We start from the raw sequence: 14,061 nt of genomic DNA, 5'->3' as shown, positions 1-14,061 counted from the left end.
TCCTCCTTATTTGATACCCCTCCCCGTTTTCCCTATGGATACTACGGACATGACTGTTATTCTCTCCTCTCGACCTTGACTGTGGTCTCGTCTCCCCCGCCCCACCCACCTGCCGTCTCCTTTCGTGCTCTCCTCTACTTATCTGAGTTCCTCTAACTTCTCCGGCCTGATTTTTGTTCCTACCAGACCTCCTTCTGGCCAAGGTGACCTGCTGACTTCCATCCTTAGGCGCCTAACCTTCTGTCCCATCGCCACCCGCCACCCCCGAGCATGCCTGGCAGCCTTTCCCACCCTCACCCTTCTCCTCCTAACAGGTTCCTGCAGACTTCAGGCTCCATCCCTCCCCCTTTTCCGAGACGTGGAAATGGGTTGGGTTCTGGGGTGGGGCAGGAGGAAGGAGGCAGGACAGCGCAGGAGGCCACTTGGGCCCACCAAGCCAATCCTTTCTCAGGGTATGACGGAAGATGGAGGGGCCTGAAGTGATCTTCCCTGTTTCAAAGAGCAAACGCAAAAAGGCCATGTGACCCGGGCTCAGGCCCCTTTCCTTCTGGTCCTCAGTTTACCTGTTTGCCGAGTAGGGGTGAATGATGAGTTCCAAGCCAAGAAGGTGCTGGAAGAAAGCGAGCAGAGTCTCTGGGGACCGGGAGAGTTGCCACCGCCATCCGGGAGCCCAGGGACACCCTCTGTGTTTTTCCCTAACCGAGGGTCCTGCCTTCCTGTGCCTTAGCTGTCCCATTGTCAACAAAGGGAGGGGAGCTCTCTGCCTCCTCCATAACAATAAACAAGTGAGGGAGCAGAGTGGGAGGCAGACTGGCCTAGCCGGGCTGAGGATTAGTACCTCAACTCCCAGAAAGGGGCTGCTTCTCCTCCACCACAGGAGAGCAGGAGGCTCAAGTGAGTCACTCCTGGTGCTGGAACCTGCCCTCCCTCTGCCGGGGTCTCTCCCTGCTGAGACCCACACCCCTGCTCAGGCTCTGCCCTGTCTCTCTGCAGCCCAGCACCATGGTGGTGGAGCACCCCGAGTTCCTCAAGGCAGGGAAGGAGCCTGGCCTGCAGATCTGGCGTGTGGAGAAGTTTGACCTGGTACCTGTGCCCCCCAACCTCTATGGAGACTTCTTCACGGGTGATGCGTATGTCATCCTGAAGACAGTGCAGCTGAGGAATGGGAATCTGCAGTATGACCTCCACTATTGGCTGGGTGAGTACGTGTTCCTGCTCACCCCACCACCCACCACCCAAAGCGTGGATGTACCTGGACACTTTGAACTCGGTGATCCGTATGTCAGGCCTTGGTTAGTGGTTCCATGCCACTACAGTCTAGAGCCAGCCTGGCCACGTTCAGGTCCCAGCTCTGCCCCTTGACCTGTGGTCTGCCTTTCAGTAACTCCCCAGTGTTTTTTATCAAGTGGACATGCTGACAGCTGTGCTACCTCCCAAGATGTAAAACAAGCTATGCGAGGTGACGGGGACCCTGGGTCCCCTGCACTTCCCTGGCTCAGCTCCAATCACTCCTTCATTTACTCTTCACAGTTAGGAGCATAGAGTCTCTAACATTGGCTCTGGTCTGTTTTAGGGTTACCCCATTATACAGATGGAGTAACTGAGGCTCTTGGAAAGCAGGGAGGGACTCGCTCAGTTTCTATAGCCAGGCCAGAGTAGAGCTGTTGGCTCTGGATGCCTCCTCCCTGAAGGCTTCCAGACGCTGGCCCCATGCTGCCCTGACGTCCCCCCCAACGTCCCCAGGTAACGAGTGCAGCCAGGATGAGAGCGGGGCAGCCGCCATCTTTACCGTGCAGCTGGATGACTATCTGAACGGCCGGGCTGTGCAGCACCGTGAGGTCCAGGGCTTTGAGTCATCCACCTTCCTCGGCTACTTCAAGTCCGGACTGAAGTACAAGGTGGGTTGGCATTTACTTTATTTGGCTGGCCAGGGCTCACGGTCTCCCAGCCTTGTGGAGTGATGGACAGACAGGCCACATGTCAGGCTCTGGATTCTCAGCCGTGGTTTGAACCCTGGTCTGTCTTCTCAGTGTGGTGGCCTTGGACAAGCCAAACTCCCTCCCTGGGCTTCTGATTCTTTGTCTTACAATGAAAAGAAGGTTCTCTACATCTTCCGAGCGTTTTCTTCCCACGTCAGAGGGGGCCCATGGTGGCCTTCTCACAGCCCCGAGGGAGGGGCTGCACCAGCCCTGCACCCTGTTAGGGCTTTGCTCACAGGCTCCTTTCATTCACACACATCTCCTCTCCCCTTGAACTTTTATACGTCTGTACCACAGTTTGTCCCTAAGCTTCCGGCCAGACAGGATCAAAGCCAAGCTGGGAACCCTGGAACTGTACCCCGATATGCTGTGCAGCCTCCAGCACCCCCGACACCAGAGCCTGCCTGTGTCTCTGGCTGTCGGAGAGCCAGTTGTACCTGCCCTGCTGTTTCAGGGAGAGGATTTGGGGCAGAGGTGGCTGGGAAATGTCCCAAAGCTTGGCTCCTTGAAGAGTTCAAGAGAAGCCACGTTCTCTTTGTTTAGGGTAGAGAGGAGATTACAAGTTTATGAACGAGATGAGTCTAGAGCTCTCATTTTATGAGGGCCGGGGCAACTGAAGTACGGAGAGGTTGAGCCATTGGACCAGGCTCACACAGTTCAATGGCGTTAAGACCGGAACCCAGATGGCCTGTGGATCTCCTAGTTTCCGCTACACCAACCTGTCTGCTGTGGCCGGGTTCCGGGGAGGACATTCCCTACCTATGCCTCTGCCACTCTCTGGCCCTCAGAGTCCCCTGTGTCAATGCAGAAGTATCTCCCTCATCCCCAGGTGATGGAGGAGGACCTGTGTGTGACACTTAGATACCAAGAGACGGTGTGTCCTGGACCAGCAGCCCAGGATGGGTGGGGCTGGGCTGGCTTTCCTGCATGTACCCAGCCGCATTTGGGGAGTTACTGCGGCTGAGCTCCTGCCGCTGCCCAGCTAAGCAGCTCTGCCCCCCTCCTGCCGTCTTCCGGGTCCTCGAAATCCTGAGGAAGGAGAGGTGGGGAGCCAAGTTTTGCTGCAGAAAGACCAGCATAGTCTCTCCATTGGTCATTCACCCAGTGGACAGTTTCAGGCTCCTAGATCAAGCTGGCTGTGGTGGCACACACTCTGATCCCAGAATTTAGGGGGCAGAAGGTCAAGAGTTCAAGGTCATCCTCTGCTAACTGGTACATCACAGCCCAGCTGAGCTTCAGGAGGCCTTTTCTAAACACTTGATGGTGGGGCGGAAGGGGAAGGAAGGAGAGAGGAATGCAGACCCGAGTCAGCAGTGCTGGGAACCTGTGTGATCCGGTTTTGTCCTGGAGGCTCCGAAGGGTCACATAACAGGTGGTGGAGGCCCAGCCTAGCCTCCCCCCCCCCCCCATTCTGTCAGACTCTGCACTGAGCACTGGGTGACCAGGGGGTGGGGCTGGGTGGGGCAGATCGCCTCCTTTCTAAAGACGAGAGGGGACTGGCAGTCTTCAGAGAGTTGACCCACTGAATGCAGGAAGGAAGAGGGGGCGTCGGAGGACTCACCGGGTCAGCTCTCACAGGGATCACGGTCGTCCACCTGCCTCAGTTACCTGTTGCCTGTTGCCTTGGGGAAATGTGACAGTTGTCATGAACACAAGGACAGATTAGGCCGGATAACATTGCAGAGCAGGTATGGGTGACCCAGGTTTGGAGACGGAGGTACACTGCGTATTGAGGATTTTCTAGAGAATCCCATTTCATTCTCACCATTCTGTTAGGGAGGCAGTGGTGTTCCCATTTCATAGATGAGAAAGCTGAGGTTCTGTGGAATGTGCTCACATCATTTGCATGCCCTTTACTCGGTTTGGTTTCTTTCGTACTGTGAGGTCGTCGCCGGTACTGGCTGCACTGTGTGAAGGGGGGAAGTGGAGTACTGAGTGCTAAGCACCCTGCCCAAGTCACACGGCCGGGGAGTGCTGTGGATGAGATGCAGACTCAGGCGTGAAGGCCCTAGCACAGCGGAGAGCTCTGTGGGGCTCGTCCACTGCTCACCTAACTAGCCTCTCCTTTATCAAAGGGGTTTTCTGGGGTGTTCTCGACCATGCTCTGAGGAACACTTGAGAAGCAGATCCCAGTCAGGGCTCAGATTTGGGGCTTCAGTCATGAAAGGCCCTGGTCCCTGGAGGACATGGGAGGCCCGTGTTTACCACCTCCTGCAGATCTTCAGTCCGCCCGCCCCCGCACTTGGCAGGCCCAGACTGAGGTCCTCGGCCTCCACACCCTCATCCATTATAGATGCCGAGGAGCCAGGCCTGTTACACAAGACTTGTTTCTATGAAAGCCTCCTGGGAGCCACTTCTGTCCTGGAGCAGAGAAGGGGCAGCGAGGGGACACGGAGCCACCAGGAAGAGTTGTCTGATTGTTCTGTCACCCCGGTCATTCGTTCCTGTCACTGTCCCGGGGGAGGGTGGGTGGGCTCTGATAACCTTTGTCACTCACCCTTCTGGCTCTCCCCTTTCATCTTCACCCACCACCCTGGGGACCCCCCAAGGGCTGGGTTATTTTAAGTCCTTTGCTCGAAGAGAATCTGGGCCTATCAGTCCTGGGAACCCTGGACCATGAGACAGCTGGAGACCAGACAGCCTCTGGGGCCTTGTCTTAGGAAAGGACTCTGGGTAGAGGATGGGTGGGTCCAGGCCCAGCAAGAAGGTTTTTAGTTGTTTATGTTTGTTTTTAATGGGAATTTTAGTGTCCCCCCAACGGTCCCCAGTAGCTGAATAAGGCAAGCTGAACACAGACTAGCCAACACTGAGGAGCACTCTCAGAGGGACTGGTCCTGGGACCCCATCCCAGAAGGTACAAACCAATGGTGGTTGGTTACCTTGGCTCTTTCCACAAACCTGTCTGTCAGCCTTGTGTCTTTAATTCGGAGAATGGCTCTTTAAACAATTCACTCCATGCCTGGGGGATTTTGTTAGAAGAACTTGATGCCGATCTCTTCCCACCCAAAGATTAGAGTAGACAGCAATAATCAATCCTTAAAAAAAGTAACAGAAAAATTCTAAAAATTCCCATCCTTTCCTTTGTACATCCACTGGTGTCTTGCTGTAGTGTGTGTGTGTGTGTGTGTGTGTGTGTGTGTGTGTGTGTGTGTGTGTATCTTTCCAAGTGTCGTTTCCTGGATACTCAGGCTCTCCAGCCATAAGAAATCAGGTATTCTTTCACTTTATAAACTTTGTAAAGAAAGAGAAGCTGGGCTTTGCAGCGCAGGCCTGTAATCCCAGCTACTTGAGAGGCTGAGGCAGGAGAATTGCAAGTTCAAAGTAAGAAGTTAAAAAAAAGGCCAAGGATGCAGCCAAGTATTTGCCTAACCCATGCGGATCCCAGATCCCATTCCCAGTGTGTGTGTGTGTGTGGGGGGGGGGAGAATGGGAAGGGGGGGAACTGATAAGGAGATTCCTGATGGCTGAGATTTATGACACAAAGCTTCAAAGAGTTTTTGGGGTTTTGTTTTTTGTTTAGAGACAGAGTTTCTCTGTGCAGCCCTGGCTGTCTTGGATCTCACTCTGTAGACCAGGCTGGCCTCAAACTCACAGAGATCCACCTGCCTCTGCCTGCTGAGTGCTTGGGATTAAAGGCGTGCCTACTACCGCCCAGCCAAAGAGTTATTTTTAAAAAGCAGAACAAAAGGCATGCTTGAACAGGTAAAACTATTTTCGAGTGTATAAAGCAAGCAGAGAGTCTCTCCTATCCTCACACTCCTTTGTGTCTGAGGAACCAGTACCGCGGTCCCCTTGGCACCCACTTATTGGAAAGCTTCTCGGACCCCCTCATTCTTGCTATCCACCTGAGCGAGGCCCACAGACTCTCGGGAGCCCCAGGGCTGACGGCAGTGAGGCTGGTTCCTAAAAGGCAGAAGGACATGGGCTTGGAGCCCGTCTGTGCAGCCACCTGGGGCGGGGGTGGGGTGAGGGGGGGCTGGTCACGTGCCTCGTCCCTCAGGACTGCTATTCCTTGCCCGGGAATTGATGCAGTAACTGTCCTACCTTAGAGGCTGTGAGTCCTGCATGGACAGCGGGTGCCCAGCCTTACTGTCTGTCAGTCATGGTGCCCTGGGGTCCTGGGGGTCACTGTGGAGTGGGCACAGGGCGATAGGGTATGCTGCCCAGGTTTCCCCCTACCTGGAGACTCTTAGGACCATCCTGCCCCAACCCTTGCTCTCCTCCAGCCCCTACTCACTTTCTTGGATCTCAGGCATCATGGCCACCTGGGCCCTCACCAGAACTTAGGTTTATTCTTTCTATGATGGGAAAAGTTCCTGACTTGCTATTGACTTGTGGACTTCCCAAGTCAAGAGGGGAAACTATGGATATAGCCCTGCTCCACACTGAGGTCATTCATACCTGGTGGCACCCACAGCTCTGCCAGAAGTGCTCCTGACTGTGAGGGCAAGTCAGTCAGAACCCAGTGCTTTGCCTTAGGCCTGGGCAAAGCCCAATAGGCCTTACGTCCATGCCAAGAAGGGACACCAGAGGGCGCTCCAGCCCCAGCCACGGGAACTTGCTTATTCTAGATGAGTGACCCTTTCGGGACGTTTGGGAGGAAGAACATGGCTTTGTAGATTTGGACATGCTGAGTTTTGATCCAGGTTGCGCCATCCATCCCACTGTGAGAGGTTAGGCAAGTCTCTGCATGTGTGGGCTCTGCGCTCCTCACCTGTGAGATGCGTGTGAAATATGTAGCATAGTGGGTGTGCTCGCGTGACAAACAGGCCCGCAGCACTTACTGTGCACCGCAGGAGCCTGGTTTGACATGACTGCCCCCCCCCACCCCCTCACGCCTCCATCAAGTCTGTATGGCAAGGGTCGGACAGGGGAGGTGGGCAGATGGGGGCCTGGCTGGGTGGTCCGAGGACCACAGAAGCCCGGGCTGCCTCCCTGTGGTGTGTGGGACAGGGAGAAGTCCTTTAGCAGGTGGTAAGCCCTGACTGTGCTTGCTGATCACGCCCAGGGAAGCGCTTCACTTCTCTGGGCTCCAGTTTAGGCGAAATGAGTGTAAGGATGAGGATTGTGAGGACTGGAGAAATCCGGCTTCCTTCCGCTTCCTACTGAACCAAGGGAGTGCGGGAGTGTGGCAGGGAAGCCCATGAGCCGGTCCCTTCAGCAGCTGGTGGTGGCTGAGGGGTGGAGGAGAGGCCTGAGGCTGAGAGAGGGAAGCAGATTATCCAAAGTCATCTGGCACGGTGGTGGAGGGAGGGCTGTGCCTTCCTGCTGCCTGCCCCTGAAGGCCCAAGTGGACTCAGCACAGGAGGGAGGCGATGGCTGATGTGGGCCGGGGAAGTCCAGGAGGACCGTCAGCCTTGGAGGATGGAAGGACTGGGGTGAGTGGTTAGCACTTAGCAACACGTGGTTTTCAGAACAGGTGCTGGAACAGGGTGAGCTGGGGCAAAGGGGTGAGCTGGGGCAAAGGGGTGAGCTGGGGCAAAGGGGTGAGCTGGGGCAAAGGGGTGAGCTGGGGCAAAGGGGTGAGCTGGGGAGGGCTCTGTGAGACCGAAGGCAGGCAGGTGTGCTCACTGCCGCCGTCAGAGCCGCCGCTGTGTCCGTGCGCCTGTGCAGCAGGCAGGGTGGGTGAGGAAGGAGCATGCCTACACTTTGATCGGGGATCCCTTTCCCTGAAGAATATCTTGAGTAGGTGCCGCAGAGTGTCCCTTGGGGAATGCTGGCTTTGAGAGAGGAATGTTTGCAGCCCTTGGGTTCAGGGAGGCAGCTCCAAGCGATCTTTGGGTGGAGAGTAAGAATCAGTGGGTGTCATGTGTAGGGAATCTAATACTTCTTAGCTGTGTGGTCTTGGGTAAGTGTTATTCATTTTCTGAACCTCAGCAAAGAATGTCTCGGTGTCAGACACAGTAACAGGAGTCCTGGCTTAGCTGAGCGTCCACTGGCCAGAATTTCCCTCCCCTCAGTCCTGTGCCCCACCCCCAAATCTGCTTCCCTGGACCTTCTGCCCTGGACTAACACTGTCCCCTTGACCTGACAGAAAGGAGGCGTGGCATCTGGATTCAAGCATGTGGTACCCAATGAGGTGGTGGTACAGAGGCTCCTACAGGTCAAAGGACGCCGTGTAGTCCGCGCCACCGAGGTGCCTGTGTCCTGGGACAGCTTCAACAATGGTGACTGCTTCATTCTGGACCTAGGAAACGTGAGTCTTGCCTGCCCTTCTCCAGGGTCGCTGTGGTGACCTTGGCTAGGTCTGACTCTGGGGAGGGGAAACACTCGTGAACAGCTGCCTGAACACTCAGGGCAGGCCACGGGGAGCAGAAGGCCTGGTGTCAGGCATACAGACCCAGTACAGATGAGTCTGGAACTCCTAGATTCCCACACGCGGATCCAAGAGTGTCATGCGTGTATGCGTGGATCTTGGGTCCTCACCATTTGCACACTGTTTTTGATACACAGACTCCCTGATATCTCTTGACATATACCTTTTAAAACATAGACACTCATTTCTAAGCACATGGCAGTTGTGGGCAAAACCTGTAGGCTCTTGTCCACTGTGGACACTAACACTGCAACAAGCGCCCAGACTTGGACCCACAGCGTATGACATGCACATCATTGGTTGCACATGTATTTGGTATGTGACTATGTGTGTGATGCACATATTCCCAGGCCCACCTACACCCACTTGCATGGGTGATGCTTCCTACATACTTGCCTCATAGCTCCACGTGAGCACAAACCTGCAAATGGCCATAGCCAGACTTTGCACCCTAAAACTTCTGTGCATATGCACCTGCGGTATAAAGTCATATCTTGACTTAGCAGAGGCTTTTTAAAAAAATGTCTTAAAAATTATTTTATGTGTCTACATATATGCCTGTGTACTGTGTGTGTGCCTGGTGTCTACAGAGGCCAGAAGAGGGAGTTGGATCCTCTGGGACTGGAGTTGCAGATGGCTGTGAGCTGCCATGTGGGTGCTGGGGGTTGAACCCAGGTCCTCTGAAAGAACAGCCAGTGCTCTTAACTGCTGAGCCACAGCTTTAGCCTGGGTGTGGTTTTTTTGTTGAAGTAAAATGGCGTGGCGTGTTCTAATCCGAACTGCTGTTCTGTGGATTTCACCCAGTGAACGTACCTGTCAAACTCCTATCTAATTGAAGATCAAGAAACAGAACATCACAGTTACCTGGAAAGCGTGGGCTGTTCCCTCCCAGTCTTTACCTCCGAGGACAGCCCTCATCTGTAACTCTCTCAACAGGATAGACTCGCTTTGCACATTTCTGAAATTATGCACAGATCTTCCTCTTTGGTCTTGAATTCTCCTCAGCCTTGTGTTTCTGAGATGCTGAGGGAGCTGTAAACAGTGCTTGCAGTTCTGCTTACCACCAGCAGGGGTCTCTATAACAGAAGCTCGGAGATTCCATAATTAGTAAAAGTTGATTTAGGCTCACAGACAGGGGAGTGACCAGCTGCCTTACAAATGGCTGCTGTAGACAGGTAAATGGCCCTGCGCAAAACAGTAGAGAGACAGAGGTGACCTGTGCTGGAGTAGGAAAAACTGAACCTACATGAAAAATATTAATCCCAATGTAGCCACAGTGGCCATCAAACTCTAACATGAACGTCAGAGGAACAAATTTTATACAGTCCATACCAGCCAGCAATCTAGATGTCGCTGTACAGTATCCTCGAATGCAGAGATCACTCCACTGCCCTTAGGTGACATGCACCTGGGCAAGCACAGGCCAAGGGAAGCTTGAACATAGCACAGTCTGCACGTTGCCTCCTTCCAGGCAGGCTGGTGCAGAGGCTGGGCCCTGACCTCCTGGGCGCTCTGTCTTACAGGATATCTATCAGTGGTGTGGCTCCAGCAGCAACAGATTTGAAAGGCTGAAGGCCACACAGGTGTCCAAGGGCATCCGGGACAACGAGAGGAGTGGCCGTGCCCGAGTACATGTGTCTGAAGAGGGTGGAGAGCCGGAAGCGATGCTCCAGGTGTCTGTGGGGTATGGGGGGTGTGTGCACCAGGTGAGGTGGTGGGGTGCACAGGGTGGGGGTGGGGAGGTGGGGGGGCAGGCTACTCCTGCCTTCTTTATGAAGGGTTATTTAGTAAGGCCCCTACCCTACTCCTGAAGACCTTGTTTTGTTTTTTACCTGGCCTGAACATTTAGGGAGTAGGTAGCTCCCTGCAACTCAGCTCCCCTGAGAACTAAGCTGGAATCGCAGGGCGTGGTGCATGCTGGGAGTGCAGGTCACACCCTCCACCGAGGAGGACCCAGTCCCCCAAAGGAGCAGGTTAGGAAAGAGGTCCTCCCAACAGTTTTTGAGGACCGCCTGGAACTCTTGAGACCCAGCCGTCAATGCCCTCTGCTGGCATTCCTGTTTATTTACGTTATTTAGTTACTAGTATGATGGGGTTGTCAGCTGCCATGCTTTGAGAACCTACCGATAGAGGCAAGGTTCCCCAGGAAGAGGAGGGGAATGTCTGCTCTGGGCCACTTTTCCTCCCACTTGCTGGGGTTATCTAGTTCTGATTTTTTCAAAGAGCAAAGGGCTTTTATGGGGGAGAAAAGATCCCAGACATCAGAGACAGTAGGTAGGATTAAGGCCTCGAATGGAACAGAGCAAACAGGCCTGAAGTCATGGCAGTTGAGGTTCCAATTCCGACAGCCTCCTAGAGGCTGTTGAGAGCAAGTAAGCATGTCTCTCCAGCTCCCAGCGCCTCTTGCTGTGAATGGAGAGTGGTAAGTGAGATCCCCTCCAGTCCCGGCAAGATGTTGTTGCAGTGGGCGCCAGTGCGAAGTAGGTGACTGAGGGAGGTCCAGCCTGGACTCGGGGCACAGAGTGGGAAGGGTATTGACAGGCAGGTCATGGGAACTTTTCCTCAGAAGGGGTAGATTCAAGATGTCAGGGCCAGGCAGGTTCCGGCCTGCTGGGGAGCTCTCTCAAAAGCCTCCATGCTCATGGTCACCCTTCCACCCCATCTCCACACCTTCTCCAGGTGCTGGGCCCCAAGCCAACCCTGCCTGCAGGTACCGAGGACACAGCCAAGGAGGATGCAGCCAATCGAAAGCTGGCCAAGCTCTACAAGGTGAGCCCCAGGGAACTAGTTCCCGTACTAAACAGGGTCAGGCTGGAGAGACAGGAGGCTCCGCCTTCCTCAGCTACCCTGCGTCCATCCGTCTGTCTGTCCGTCCGTCCATCTGTCCGTCGGGGACTGACACCCCAGGTCCCAGCGTGTCTGTTATTCTCCTGAAGCCAGAGAGTCAGAGGGCGTCTCTGCTGGATGTGTAGAGCTTGGCTCCCCACCCCTCCCTGCAAAAAGAAACAACCTTTGTTGTTTTGGTTTGAGTTTGGGTTTTTTTGTTATTTGTTTGACAGGATCTTGTCTTACTGTTTAGTCCAGGCTAGCCTTGAGCCTCATGCCTCAGCCACCCAAGTCCTGGGATTACAGGTGGGCACCACTGCGTCTAGCCAGAGGGTCATCTTTGCAGAATTTTGTAGGATTTCTGGGAGTCACCTTCGGACTGGGGTGAAGGTGAAGGTTATGGCTAACATTTCCGGCTTGGGTCCAGTGCTGGGGCCCATCCCAGGACCTTGGCTTGTGCACATCATCAGGCTGCTGCCAGCCTTCATCCCTTCTCTGTCATTTTAGAGTCCAGGATGAGGCCCATGGGCTTTGTTATGTGACGGTCCCCAGCTCCCACAGCTCCTTCCTCAGGGACTCAGGAGCCTTGGCTTACTCAGAGCCAGTCTTGTGAAATTTGTCTGGTGGACACCTTGTTTTGAAGTTGAATGAACTTTTTGTATTAGAAGTTCTTAGAGTATTGTAGAAATGGTCCTCATAACCTCCTCCAGCTTCTCCTCAGCATCCTAATGTGAGCAGGCATTCTCTGCTAAGCATCCGTGATAGGGCCAATGCTGACGGCCAATTACAGGCGTAGTTCTCATCCTCCAAGTTCGTTTTAAGTGCAGTCCAGAGCGGCACACCATTTCGGTTCTTGTCATTTTTCTTCTCATTCGTTATGATCTCAAAGGCTTCTCAGCAGACTCTTAACAACTTCTCGGAGGCCCTACACCTTTTCCTAAGACAAAGTCTCACGTATCCCAGCTGGCCTTGAACTCACCACATAGCTGAGAATGACCTTGAATTTCTGATCTTCCTGTCTCCACTTCCTGAGTTCTAGGATTACAGGTGTGCACATCACACCAGGTTTGTGGGGTGCTGGGGGAATAGAACCCCAGGCTTTGTGCATACTAGGCAAGCAGAGCTACGAGCTCAACCCCAGGATCCTCCCTTGCTCTGTTTATCCACCTTCCTATTCCAGGTGCAGCATCCGTGTTACATGCTAGATAACATGCTTGACTGTGCTGCAGAGCTGGATGGGCCTGGACAATGAGCTCTGCCTGCCTTTAGGTGCTCACATGCCCCTTCTCCATTCCCACAGGTCTCCAATGGTGCAGGCAGCATGTCAGTCTCCCTCGTGGCTGATGAGAACCCATTCGCCCAGGGCGCCTTGAAATCTGAGGACTGTTTCATCCTGGACCATGGCCGAGATGGGAAAATCTTTGTCTGGAAAGGTACAGGGCAGGTGCCTAGGTTCCATTGGTCTCTAGAGGCTTCGGGGACCTCAGCCCCAGGGAGAACAGTGTTGGAGGCCGCTGGAACAAAGAAAAGCCATCAGAATCCTAAACGAATGCCTAGCTTCGCAGTTGGCTCACTGTGTGGTCCTAGGCCCTTGTGGAGCCCGAGTACCTGTTTGGATTCAAATGAATGTTTGCCAAGTGTGATGAGATCAGTCCTCTGAGAAGTTAATTGACACTGTGTAAAATTTATATATCTTTAAAAGGGGTAGCTTTGTGGGTCCAAAACTCTTGGGCCCCAGCATACTGAATGGGGTCAGCAGTATGTTATTGTGTGGCTTGCTCTCCCCTGGCGGTGGGAGCCTTTTGTGAAGGTGATTGTACAGGAAGCACCAGGGAATTCTTTGTGGATGGAGTGTCTCCTGTTAGGCTTTGGGGCCAGTTGTTTCTGAGAGCCCAGAGACATCTGAGAAGTCTCCCTCCCACCTGCCCACCCTCAGTGCTTCCTCAGATGCTGGATACTGGTGCAGGGGGGGGGGGTAGTGGGTGGAGACAGCAAGAACTTGCTGGGCAGGCTGTCTGAGGGATCTGGGCGTGGACAGGGATCTGGGCGTGGACCGGCCAGGGCCTCACCTGACTCTTTGAAGCTCTCCAGGGCTGGAGCAGAGGCCTGGCTGTCTGGAGGGAAGAGCACGTTACCTTGGAAGGAGGCTTCTGTGTCAAGTGTGTGACCTCTCTGAGACACCCATTTCCTTATATAAGAGAGGGACCAAGACAGCCTTGGCCTCTGTGATTTAAGGCTGTTATGTGGATTAAATGAAATGATCTCTGTGTAGTTATGGTATCACATCTGTGTTCAGTAAATGGACCACAGTGGTTGTCATGGTTGCTGTTATTGGCAAGGACCCCAGAGGGGGCATCTTGGAACTAGAAGCCCTCAGCTCTTAGGGGTGGTGCTCCCTGGCTATCTATGGTCTAAGTTTAGAGTAGGGACTTCTGAGCTGCTGTGTAAGGGTTTCTATTGCTGTGAAGAGACACCATGACCACAGCAACTATTTTAAGGAAACATTTAACTGGGACTGGCTTACTGTTCAGAGATTTAGTCCATTATCATCATGGCAGGAAGCATGGTGGCATACAGGCAGACATGGTGCTGGAGAAGTAGCTGAGATGTCTACATCCTGACCTGCAGGCAGCAGGAAGAGAGAGTGACACTGGGCCTGGCTTGAGCATCTGAAACCTCAAAGCTCACCACCCCCAGTGACACACTTCCTCCAACAAGGCCACACCTCCTGATAGCACCACTTTCTATGAACCTATGGGGGGCATTTTCATTCAAATCACCATGGCTGCTGACCTCATATCATCTCTTTGACTTCTGGCAGGCAAGCAGGCCAACATGGAGGAGCGGAAGGCTGCCCTCAAAACAGCCTCAGACTTCATCACCAAGATGGAGTACCCCAGGCAGACCCAGGTGAGCGTCTGAGGCCAGGGAGGGGCAGGT

General features: G+C 53.9%; 1 protein-coding gene across 4 annotated transcripts in view; it reads left to right on the top strand.

Moving 5' to 3' along the window:
• Gsn (gelsolin) overlaps positions 1–14,061 on the top strand; it is a 57,626-nt gene that overhangs the window by 31,079 nt on the left and 12,486 nt on the right. For all 4 annotated transcript variants that reach the window (XM_006988745.4, XM_016007180.3, XM_042274790.2 and 1 more), the window contains 7 exons: positions 994–1,198; positions 1,744–1,898; positions 8,014–8,175; positions 9,819–9,968; positions 10,975–11,064; positions 12,422–12,554; positions 13,943–14,031. In XM_006988745.4, the coding sequence (XP_006988807.1) occupies positions 1,003–1,198; positions 1,744–1,898; positions 8,014–8,175; positions 9,819–9,968; positions 10,975–11,064; positions 12,422–12,554; positions 13,943–14,031 (975 nt within the window). In that variant the 5' untranslated portion in view covers positions 994–1,002. The remainder of the gene's footprint in view (positions 1–993; positions 1,199–1,743; positions 1,899–8,013; positions 8,176–9,818; positions 9,969–10,974; positions 11,065–12,421; positions 12,555–13,942; positions 14,032–14,061) is intronic.

Source organism: Peromyscus maniculatus, chromosome 4 (assembly GCF_049852395.1).
Source record: "Peromyscus maniculatus bairdii isolate BWxNUB_F1_BW_parent chromosome 4, HU_Pman_BW_mat_3.1, whole genome shotgun sequence".
Lineage (NCBI taxonomy): Eukaryota > Metazoa > Chordata > Mammalia > Rodentia > Cricetidae > Peromyscus > Peromyscus maniculatus.
This window is presented reverse-complemented; position numbering and strand designations above follow the sequence as displayed.